The sequence below is a fragment of the Rutidosis leptorrhynchoides genome, chromosome 2 (assembly GCF_046630445.1).
Source record: "Rutidosis leptorrhynchoides isolate AG116_Rl617_1_P2 chromosome 2, CSIRO_AGI_Rlap_v1, whole genome shotgun sequence".
In the NCBI taxonomy this organism is placed as follows: Eukaryota; Viridiplantae; Streptophyta; class Magnoliopsida; order Asterales; family Asteraceae; genus Rutidosis; species Rutidosis leptorrhynchoides.
Window position 1 is genome coordinate 29,510,991 of NC_092334.1, and position 12,813 is coordinate 29,523,803.

Here is a 12,813-nt window from a genome sequence, read left to right on the forward strand (position 1 = left end):
TAATAATAATCTTAATGAACTCAATGACTCGTATGCAACGTCTTTTTAAATATGTCATGAAGGACTCCAAGTAATATCTCTAAAATGAGCAAATGCATAGCCGAAGATTTCTTTCATACCTGAGAATAAACATGATTTAAAGTGTCAACCAAAAGGTTGGTGAGTTCATTAGTTTATCATAATCGATCATTTTCATCATTTTAATAGACCACAAGATTTTCATTTTCATTTCTCATAAATATACGTCCCATGCATAGAGACAAAAATCATTCATATGGATTGAACACCTGGTAACCGACATTAATAAGATGCATATAAGAATATCCCCTATCATTCCGGGACATCCATCGGACATGATAAAATAACATCGAAGTACTAAAGCATCCGCTACAACGGATGGGGTTTGTTGGTCCCAATAGATCTATCTTTAGGATTCACGTCAATTAGTAGACTGGTTTACTAATTCTTAGGTTATCAAGCAAAAAGGGGCATATTCGGCTTCGATCATTCAACCATATAATGTAGTTTCAATTACTTGTGTCTATTTCGTAAAACAGTTATAAAAACAGCGCATGTATTCTCAGTCCCAAAAATATATATTGCAAAAGCATTTAAAAAGGGAGTAATGAAACTCACGATAATGTATTTTGTAGTAAAAATACATATGACGACATTGAACAATGCAGGGTTGGCCTTGGATTCACGAACCTATATCATTTGTATATCTATTAAAACATAATTGTAATCGAATAAACTTTTATATATTTAGTTATGTATTAGGATTAGTATTTATATATATATAATCTATTAATACTTATAATATCCTATAATGTTTATTTGATATATAATTTAATAAATGTTATATCAATATAAATGATATTATATTAGTTAAAAAGTAATATTATGTAATATCGGTATACTTATATATTCTTATATAAATTTCTCCTGTTTGCAAAATATTTATGATACTGATACCAGAATAAGGATATTAATAGTTATAATACTAATAATAGTAATATTGATAGTGATAATAATAAGTTCAATAAAGATGATAATTTTGATATAATAATGGTAAGATAAAATGTTAGTTTTTATAAAAACGATATTTTTAATAATAGTAATAATGATAAAATAATAACAATAATGCCTGTGCTAATAATAATCAGTTTTATCATGAGGTTCCGGTTAAATTTTCTAATTTCTTAACTACGGTTCTCATAACTTAATTTAATAACCATTTTCATATTTTTACCATATCAACTTTTATTAAAAATTTTATACTATAAATGTTATTAGTATGCTCCAAATCATGTTAATAATAGTACTAACAATAATAATAATACTATTAGTAATAATATTAGTAATGATATTACTAATAATTCTTAAAAGATAATACTAGTAACACAAATGAAAATGATAATTTTTGATAATAATAATACGAATAATGTTATTAGTACTGATAGTAATATTATTAACTATGATATAATAATAATGATTTTAATACTAACTCTTATGTTCATACCCAAATTTAACAATATAACTAACACTTGATATTGATACTAGTCTTAATAATAATAATAATAATAATAATAATAATAATAATAATAATAATAATAATAATAATAATAATAATAATAACAACAATTTTTACTTATTTTAGTGATAATAATATTCATAATATTAAGTTAGTATTAACAATTATTAACATATCCGTAATCTTAATCGTAATAATTTATAATACAAATGTGATACAATAATAATAATACAAATAATAATAATAATAATAATAATAATAGTGTTAATACTAATAATATTAATAAATGATATTAATTAGTAATATGATAATACTAGTAAGTAATAATAATAACATAACAATAATAATAATAATAATAATAATAATAATAATAATAATAATAATAATAATAATAATAATAATAATAATAATAATAATAATAATAATAATAATAATAATAATGAAAATATCAAATAATACCTTAGGAGCATTAAAAAGGTATAAATTGTCCGGGATGGGACTCGAACCCGCGACCTCTTGTATACCTCAACACCCATTAACCATCCAGTCCAAACAGTTTTTCTGATTTATATTATCCTGTAATTATAATTAACCCGTATCCTACTGTTTCTCACTCCTTCTTCTTCATCAATTCAAGATCGACCTAAGATTAAACCTAACTATCCATTAATTGGGTGTTTAATTTAGGACACTTTACTGAAACAGAAACGTTCCATTGAATTCACATCCGTATTAAAAGGGAAAAAAAATTATATGTATAATAGCTGTAACTGCAAGAATACACGAAGAACAATCCTTGAATTTGATTTTTAAAAATAGGTCGTTTTAGATAAAGCTTATATCACGAAATATGTTCCAAATCACACCTAGAAACTCTCTCAAACACCAATTTCGACAGAGACAATCTTTAAAACTTTAATTTGGTCGAAGAACAACGGTTGACTTTTTAGTTTCGAAGGTTTGACTTCAAAATTCGGATTTGATAGTAAGAATTGGGGTTTGAAACTTTACAGGTAGTTTGAAAAGACAATTCATAACAACTCTGCAATATTACATTTTGAAATTTTATTCGAATTCTAGGTTTTGGATAATTGGTTCAAGGACAGAGTTGTTCGAGCTTTCTTTTTCTGTTATTGGTTTAAAATTGCAGTGGGAAAATGAATGAATTGATGGTGGTACATAAAATCAATCAGATTTATTGTGTTGTGATCAATTGGGGTCAACCAAGTTTCACGAGCTGTATAGATATGAAGAAAAAATTTAACCGAGACAAAGATACATACAGTTATCTGATTTGATCTGTTTATTTATTTTTATTATTTATTATATATGATATAATATATTAATTATAATATTAATTATAATTAATAATAATAATAATAGTAGAAATAATAATAATGATAATAATATCAATAATTCTAATAAATATAATAATAATAATAATAATAAATAATGATACTGATAATCATAAAATTGATAATTTTAATAAGTTTAATAATAATAATCATAATAAAAATGATAACAATAATAATAATAATAATACTACTTATAATAATATCACTATTATTATTGATAATAATAGTATTAATAGTAATACTTATACAGATCGAAGTTCATATTATAATTTTAATATTACCAGTAATATTGATATTAATATTAGTATTAATATTTATGAAATAGTAATAATATTAATGTTAATATAATATCTATATTTTTAAATTTTGAGATTACCTTTAATATACCAATATTATAATTTATTATTTATGTAATGTTTAATAATTATATAATATATATAATTGAATATTTATACATTACAATATATATATCTATATATATACATATAATCATGTATAGAAATCATATATGTTTATATATAGATTCTTTTTTTTATAATAACCTTATTATATTATTTTGTATCTTATTTTACATATCTAATTCCAATGTTTAAATTATATTTTATAATTTCAAATTACTACATATATTTACATTTATATATATACATATTTATTTACAAATAATTATTCGTGAATCGTCGAGAACAGTCGCAGGTCAAATGGATATATGATACAGTTCAAAAATTTTAAGATTCAACATTACAGACTTTGCTTATCGTATCGAAATCATTTAAAGATTTAAGTTTAAATTTGGTCGAAAATTTTCGGGTCGTCACATAGATTAGACCATTTCTAACCGTGACTGTGACGTAAGGCAGTTTTGACACTTTTTGGCCAAAAAGTGCAATCCGACTGTGATTTGGCAATGTCAGTTTCTGTCATTTTATAACCGTGTGTGTCAGTTTTTTGTGTTAAATATTGGGTATGGTAATATGGTAAAATCTGATTGGAAAGGGGTGAGAAAAATAAATTAATTATAAAAAATAAAAAATATATATTAATTAAAGTTGGAAAATCATTGATTGGCTAAAAAGAAAACTAACGATTTTTTTTATTTTTATTTTTTGCGTTGCTGCCCTGACTAACACCCAAAACTGACGACCGATTAGGGTCAGTAAGTTTTCGTCAATTAATTCCATATCTTCTGACGAACTGGACTGACGCTAGCTTTTTTTTTTTTTTGTTGGCAAAGAAACGAAAACTTTTATAACAAATCTTAATCTCAAAAAGAGACAAGAAAACAACCGAAAACAAAAGGCCGAGGCTCGACATCAGAAAACTCGGACATACAAAGAAAGCGACCAACCAATATCTAAGGTCGAGCCTCGACAACACCCTAACCAAACCTAAACAAGAAAATAAACATGAATACACAAATAACCAAAAGACACCAACCACACTAACCAAACTATCAAACTCTACAAGAAAAGACCAATTAGTCTCCATTGTTATTGTTGTTGACATTGCCTTCTACATTAGCATTAAAGGTAAAAGTTGATTCGATCCCTAACTCTCCATCCTTTGAACATCCCGTCTCCGGAGAATTAAACCCTCCATTCCTAAACACATCAAAAAAACCTCCTTCACAACCTTATTCACAACCCAACGCCACTCCTAGGCGAATCCCCTTAACCTCCTTAAACTCTCTACCGTCCATGGATCTCCTTTGAATCTGGATATCCACATTAGGCTAACTACTATTTCCTTACTTGCAATGCACCGATAATTATTATTACGTTAACTATTACATTGAATATAGTAAACAGTCTTATAGTCAAGTGATTGGACCACAAGAATATACTTTAATAAACAATATTAATATTAATATTAATATTAATATTAATATTAATATTAATATTAATATTAATTCTTTAATGTTAAATAACTTTCCTTATTATAGTCTCCTTGGGGTCCAAGTCATGTAACCTACTTGTAGTCCAAGTGATATCCCACGAGATACTGTGTTACCGTACAATTAGTATTGTGGTCATTGTATATAACTATATATATATATGGATAGACGGCTTATGAGAACGGAATATACACGGCGGCAATTATCTCTCTTATTTTTTTTTTTTTCAAAAACCCCAATGGCGGATCCGGCGACTAACATTCTAGTCGAAAATTCATCATCCGTACCACTCCAAGCACAATCTTTAAGCAAAAAGTAACTTATACCTCTTGAATCTTTTCTCAATTTGATTGATTGATGTCAGATATATTGTGTAATAATTTATATAATTTTTTTTTCTTATATATCTATTGTTTATGAAGTGCTCGCAAGAAGGAACTGAAGAACAGAAAAAAGGAAGAAGAGAGACGGCGTAAGGATGAAGAGAAGGAGATGAAGGTAATTAAATCCAATTTTATTTTGATTCATAATTTATTATTTTATTTTAATTTTAATTTATTCATTGATTTTGTACTCGGTGAGGGTTATGCTCAATATACTCAGTAATGCATTGAGAACGGGCTTGTGATATTGATTTAATGTGATCCCCCAACAACTATAGCGATTACACAACCCTTTTATTGTACTATATTAAATATTAGTAATATTATTAGCTTTATTTGTGAAATTGGACATACTATTTTGGTTATCTGATTTTTGTTATTGTTAGACCTAAGTATCATGAATGATTTTTGTTATTGTTATTGTTATTTTCATCATACGCTCTGTACGTTTATAGTATCATGTCTGTTTCTCAGGCTGCTGCTATGACATCATCTTCTTCTATCCAGAACAAGGCTAATGCAGATAATGAAGACATGGATCCAACGGTATATTTTCCTTTTTTTTTTTTTTTTTTTTTATTATTATTATTATTATTATTATTATTATAGATATATAGATATAGATATAGATATAAAAGCTGTGTCCAAATACTTGTTATATATTGACCTAAGCTCATGTGCTCATAATCGATCAGCAATATTTTGAGAATCGGCTGAGAGTAGTTGCTGCTCAGAAGGAAACAGGGCTAAATCCATATCCTCACAAGTTTCAAGTCTCCATGTCGGTTCTCGAATATGTAGAAAAGTACGGAAATTTAAATAGTGGGGAGCATCTAGAAGATGTGGAAGTATCATTGGCTGGTGAGTCGCGTTTGGTGCTCGACCTTTAACTTTTATTATGATTATGATGATTTTTTGATCAATATGTTGATGATGATTGTATTTTATAATAGGACGAATAATGAGCATAAGGTCTTCATCATCGAAGCTGTACTTTTATGACTTAATTGGCTCTGGTGTAAACGTGCAAGTTATGGCCGATGCAAGGTAGCCTAAATCTATCTTTATTGCTAACGATCAACTTCAATTTATGAATTATAATTCGACATTTTTCATAAGTTTTAAACTGCATAAATATACAGTGATTAACAACATATGTATGTATGAGTTTACAGGACATCAGGTTTGGATAAAACTGAATTCTCTAAGTTGCATTCTGGGGTTAAGCGTGGAGATTATATTGGTATTGTAGGGTTTCCAGGTGTGTAATTTTAAATTTAAATTTTAATTATAAGTAAATGCCTCTACAAATTAAGTAATTTATTTATTTTTAATTTTTTGGTTTTATATCTGATCAATTTTTTGTTTGTTGCAGGGAAAAGCAGAAGGGGTGAGCTGAGTATCTTTCCAAAATCGTTTACGGTTTTACAACCCTGTCTTCATATGATGCCAAAAGTGCAAATAAGTAAATCTGTTGCTGAAAACGCTAACGCAAAGGAAAAGGAAAATGCTAATGTTATGGTGATATTTGCTAGATATATCTGTTTAATGCTGTTTTGGTTCTTTAGGCTTTGTTCCAGAGTTTTATTATTCTGGAGACCAATAGAAACGAAGGTAAGTGAAAAATTGACACGTGGACTTTAGCAACTGCTACAAATCCTTTTATTCTTTTCATTTCTTTTCTTTTATATTAAAACTATAATTACAAATCGGGAACTTGACTCGTGTTTGAATTCATATTCGACAGAAGTATAAAGTTGATGTGTGGACTCCAGGAACTGCTAGAAATCCTGATGCATATATATTGAAAGATCAGGTTGGTATGCCATAGTTTTCAAAAAAATAATTTGGTTAAACTGTTTAAACCTGTTGAAAGTTGCTCAACATATATATATTTTTAATGTAGTATAAAACTAGCTTCTATTGAAATTAAGGTTTTAATTACAGTTCGTGCGTTTATTTGTTGTAGGAAACTCGATACCGTCAGCGGTATCTTGATATGATTGTGAACTCTGAAGTAAGGCAGATATTTAAGACGCGGAAAAATATCATATCTTATATTAGAAGCTTTCTTGATAATCTGGATTTTGATGAAGTAAGTAAACTCAATTAACAACAATGATTAGTTCGTCTCGCCATAACTAAAAAATTAGATTTATTTTTTTAAATATTTCTTTTTTCCTAGGTTGAAACTCCGATAATGCACACGATTGCTGGTGGAGCAGCGGCACGACCGTTTGTGACCCATCACAATGACCTGAACATGAGACTGTTTATGCGTATTGCTCAGGAACTTTATCTGAAGCAGCTTGTGGTCGGCGGGTTTAATCGTGTGTATGAGATCGGAAAGTTGTTCAGGAATGAGGGAATTGATCTGACTCACAACCCGGAATTTACTACTTGTGAGTTTTATATGGCCTTTGCCGACTATAATGACATCATGGACCTAACTGAACGCATGTTGAGCGGTAAGTGTTCAAATTTATAGGCTTGGTATTATAATTATAAACCATACCATATATATATGTATTATATTATAATAATATTTAATTAATATTTTAACTATAAAACAGGCATGGTGAAGGAGCTGACAGGTGGCTACAAAATCAAGTATCATGCCAATGGGTATGATAATGACCCAATTGAAATTGACTTCACCCCTCCTTTCAGGTAATTTGCTTATGACTATGCAGTTTTAGTTGCAGTTCACTTCATATTTACCGTGGGTGGCATAATGGGCGGGTTATGCTCTGCTGATCATTGAACATTTATGTATATGTTTTTTTATTCTTAAAAGTTGGTAAATCTTTTAGCTGTAGAACCATTATAGGTAAAAGAAATAAACCTGAGCAAACTGGTCTGTATATAAACGGGTTGAAATTATTGCATCCAGCTGTTATGTTTTTATTGTAGCTTTTGAGCTAACTTGATTCGAATGGTTTGTAGACGGATTGAAATGGTTGAAGGGTTGGAGAAGGCAGCAAATCTTAGAATACCAAAAGACCTTGCGAGTGATGAGGCTAACAGATATCTTGCTGATGCGTGCGCTAAGTTTGATATCATATGTCCTCCTCCTCAAACGACTGCACGGTTGCTGGACAAGGTAATGATTTTTTCTTTTATCAATATCTTAACACACACACACACACACACACACACACAATGATAATGTCAACATATTTGAAGTATAAAATTATTTTATTAAATTTGTGTGTGCAGCTTGTGGGCCACTTTTTAGAGGATCAATGTGTTAATCCTACTTTTATAATAAACCATCCCGAGATAATGAGTCCACTTGCAAAATGGCATCGGTCCAAGCCAGGGTTGACCGAACGTTTTGAGTTGTTTATTAACAAGCATGAGGTATGCAGAGCTTAACTACTGTAATATTCTAGTTTGACTCGGCTTTTATTTATTTATTTTTTTTTTTTTTTGGGTTTTTATTAAATTGTATTGATTGATGTTCCAATATTATTATTTCAGCTTGCTAATGCATACACCGAACTTAATGATCCAGTGGTGCAACGCCAGAGATTTGCTGATCAACTAAAGGTACCACACACACAAAAAAAATATGTCCAATTTTAATCCCTTTTAAAAAAAAAAAAATATGTTAATTAGAATTATTTAATCTCAATGAATAGTGTTAACCGGTATGTTGAACGCTTTAACGATACAGTCTGGATGATGTTGACCTTTTTGAACTGTTATACTAGATGATACATAATAATCTGAAACATTGTGGATTTATTCTTTTTACGGTCAAATATTTCAGGATAGACAATCAGGGGACGATGAAGCAATGGCTTTGGATGAGACGTTTTGTACGGCACTTGAATATGGTTTACCACCGACTGGCGGTTGTGGTATAGGTATAGATAGGCTTGCAATGTTGCTGACTGATTCACTAAACATCAAGGTATGCTTTTCCTTTTTCTCTATTATTTGGTGGTGGCAATATGGGCGGGTTGTGCTAAGGTTCATAAATATGCAAGTCTGGGTTCTTAATCTGTTTGGTGGTGACCATTCTAAGTTTAGAATCTTGTTTTGGACCCTAATCTTAATTAGTTTTTGGACAAACAGGAAGTTATTCTTTTCCCAACGATGAAACCACAGGATGAGCCGCTGGTCAAAGGTACATTTTTTTGAAACAATTTGTGTTTGCATTGATCTATATTACCTCCACTTGATGAAGTAACAAAGTTATTGATTTGCAGCTGTAGAGACCCTCAAGATTTGAGTTACTATGTGGTAAATTCAGTATTTCGGTCACAAAAGGGTTAGCGGATCTTCCAGTTTTTTGTTCAAGGATTTATGTTGGATATTGATATGCACAGTTGAAATTGCTGACGAATAGCTTAGCGTTAGAGGTTTAATTGTTACTACTATTTGATTCTTAGGTCATTACAAAATACAGTATGCTTTGATTATTTGTGCAAAGAGTTTAATTTCGTAGCTTTCCAAGTCTTCCCAGACAAATTATTAAAATGGTTAAACTTAATTTATGTTGACCAAATTTTCTGACCACTTGGCAACAAATGGTTGATTCATTCACTTAGTAGTAGTAGTAGTAGTATGTATTCACATTTGATAAAGCATAAACTTTTCTAATTGCCTTAACAAGTCCTTCTAATAACTCAGGGGAATCATCATCAAATACATTAAACACAACAAAAGTAATATCTCAAAAAATTAAAAGATTGATTTGATCACAATTAGTAAATGTCAGTCTATTTACTGAACTGCTACAATAACTGGTATCGTAATTTTTGGTTTTTGAGTTAATGCAACACGAACTGTCACCACAACAGCCGCAGGGCCATTAAGCCATACTTTAACACACACAGAGTACCTCCCTAATTCATGTTATACAAAAGATTTAGATTATTGTTGAAAAAAGTTAACCTCCATGGATGCAGCCAGCTTCAACTTTGTCCATTTGGTGAACCACCACATGAAAAATATCTTCCATTCTGATTAAGGGACAGATCCATCTCAACTTATCAGAAAAATCTTCGTTTCTTCTGACACTAGCTTCTATATATGAAACAATTTAACTAAAATTACTGTTGGAATGAATTTGACTAAGCAAACTGTCGAAAGTTGACTTTTGGTGAGTTTGTAGCCAGTCTTCAGACATAAATGAATCTGCACCATTTAAACAAGCTTTTCGAAACCTAGGATCAACATCACCAATCATCTTGATTGCAATATGCATCAAGTGCACAGCCACATTATGAAGATTCTGAGTGCTAAATGAAGAAAGCCTTCCCACCTGCAAGTATATGAGATAGATATGTTACTATGTTAGTGTGACTAGATGGTGGGTCAAATAATTGGTCGACACAAGCTTGGGTTGAGACAATGCATTACTAAAATGGGTTGGGTTTAATTGACCTGTGCATATAGAGTTTTCCGAACTAGATGGCTTACGTGCCACACGCGCTCCACTTGTGTGCATAGTGCCAGATATTTTGGAGTTCATTCCTGTTAGTGGTAAAATTTTAACCATTCTAAAGTTGTTTGTACACATCCTAATCAATTTGATAAAAAATTTGAATTTTATAAAAATAGCACTTACTCAAATGGAGGCTCAATCTCAAAAGCAACAATAAGATGCACAGAAAATTCTTCATTTCTAATTTTTTCACCATCATCAATAACGGTGCATGCTTCATGAGGGAAACCTCGAGGAATATACAAGGCGTCACCTTCTCTCAATAACACCTCTTCACATCCATCCAGTTTATTTTCACCTTCTATATAAATCAGGTCATCAACATTTTCATATAATCAAGTAACTGTGGGCCCAGATTAGGAAATATCTTCCATCTTTTAACTTCTCTGATTTGACATACAAGAACACAATGGTCATCACGATGGCGAGCTACATGCAATCTCCGAACATCTGTGGAGAAAAACTAAGTAACTAATTAAACAAGGTAAGCATTACATCAAACAGCTAACGTGCAATTACAAACAAATCGTTCTAACCTATGTAGATACATGCTAATAATATTTTATACAATCAATTACAGCACATACATATATAATAAGCTTACTTGGAAATGAGTATAGTGGGAAGTAATGAGGTTATAGGATTAAACAACGTTTGTTGAGACTGCAAATTTAAAATGGAGGATTTAGACAGTAAAGAAACAAGGAGGTGGTTAAGAGTTTTTTGAATTGTTAGTGAAACGACTTCGGCTCAATTCTAGAAAACGACAACATTTTTTTCTTCTTTTTTTTTTTTTACATCTCGACACATTTCAAAACCAACACAAAAATTACCCAAACTCATTCATATCAACCAAAATTAAAATCTGTTTAAGCTTTAACATACGACAAAATCATACAACGAAATGCTTGACCAAGTTTAATCATTTATCGGGTTACCCACGACCCGTTACATAACACAAAAGTGTAATTTTGACCCAAATTACCTTACGAATGAATTATGACTCAACAACCCAAACCGATACCAAAAGCATGATCACGGGGACTATCTATCCCCAACTCAAGTCCAATAAGCCACGAACCATCCCACCATGAGCTCAAACAACGTCTAAATATCTACTCTAGCAACTAGATAGCTTGAAGTCAACCGTACCTATATAAAAAAGTAAACAACGCGAGGGGTAAGCATAAAGCTTAGTGAATGCAATAATTATACATATACATATATAATTCACTTACTTGCACCCACTTACACATACAACGCATAATAACGCATATCAACGCATACCCCAAGCTACCATCACCGTTAGCATATAATCAACAAGTAACATGCTAAAACATAAACACATACACACATACAAGCAATATGGATCCATATTCACACAACCCGGGAATGGTACTCGTATTTCCCACCGGTACTCGCATTTCCCGATAACGTTATACCGCGCAAATACAATGTTACTCCCAAGGTGAAGTTAGTGGACCGAGTCAACGGCCACAACCCACCCATCGCACATGTCATGACGAAGTAGTAAAACTACCAACACCATGACACACATGTGGCCCCCATCGTACAAAGGGTAGTGAAATCCTCACGCACGGATAACACTATAGTGCAACCTCACCCACGGATACACTAACCACACCCCACACACAAGCAAATAAATTATATACACATACATATAATTATTCCACTCACCTCGGAATCTCTAGTGTGATGACCCAGAAATTTCTGACCAAATTTAAACTTTATCTTTAAATGATTTAACGTTTCCTACACGATAAGCAAAGTCTGTAAAACCGAATTTCAAAATTTTTGAACTATTCAAGTACCCTTCGGTTGTTCTCAACGATTCGCGAACCATTACATGTAAATAGATACATATATATACTATAACTTGAAAACGTAATAAAGTTTTAATTGTTTAATACCGTACATTAAACTTATTGTTTTAAATATTTATTTGAATATATATGATAAGTTAGAATATTAATTGTATGAATAACTTGCGACGTATATTTAAAACGTATTTATGAATGTTGAAAATATATATTAACTTGGTCATAAAACGATTTGTTATTATATATATATATATATATATATATATATATATATATATATATATATATATATATATATATATATATATATATATATATATATATATATATATATATATCAACAAATAGCGA

At 30.3% G+C, this 12,813-nt stretch overlaps 1 protein-coding gene across 1 annotated transcript; it reads left to right on the forward strand.

Moving 5' to 3' along the window:
• Positions 1-4,965: 4,965 nt before the first annotated feature.
• Positions 4,966-9,646, forward strand: LOC139894296 (lysine--tRNA ligase, cytoplasmic-like). The gene is made up of 17 exons (XM_071877509.1): positions 4,966-5,095; positions 5,203-5,278; positions 5,638-5,709; positions 5,859-6,024; positions 6,117-6,210; positions 6,339-6,424; positions 6,539-6,777; positions 6,911-6,979; positions 7,133-7,258; positions 7,349-7,631; positions 7,737-7,833; positions 8,110-8,266; positions 8,383-8,526; positions 8,647-8,715; positions 8,939-9,082; positions 9,247-9,298; positions 9,381-9,646. The coding sequence occupies exons 1-17, from the start codon at positions 5,019-5,021 to the stop codon at positions 9,401-9,403; spliced, it is 1,974 nt and encodes a 657-aa protein (XP_071733610.1). The 5' UTR covers positions 4,966-5,018; the 3' UTR covers positions 9,404-9,646.
• Positions 9,647-12,813: the final 3,167 nt, after the last annotated feature.

Coding starts and splice junctions, on each gene's coding strand:
- LOC139894296 (XM_071877509.1), top strand. CDS start 5,019: ATGGCGGATCCGGCGACTAACATTCTAGTCGAAAATTCATCATCCGTA. Junction 9,083..9,246: donor CTGATTCACTAAACATCAAG/GTATGCTTTTCC, acceptor TTGGACAAACAG/GAAGTTATTCTTTTCCCAAC. Junction 9,299..9,380: donor GGATGAGCCGCTGGTCAAAG/GTACATTTTTTT, acceptor ATTGATTTGCAG/CTGTAGAGACCCTCAAGATT.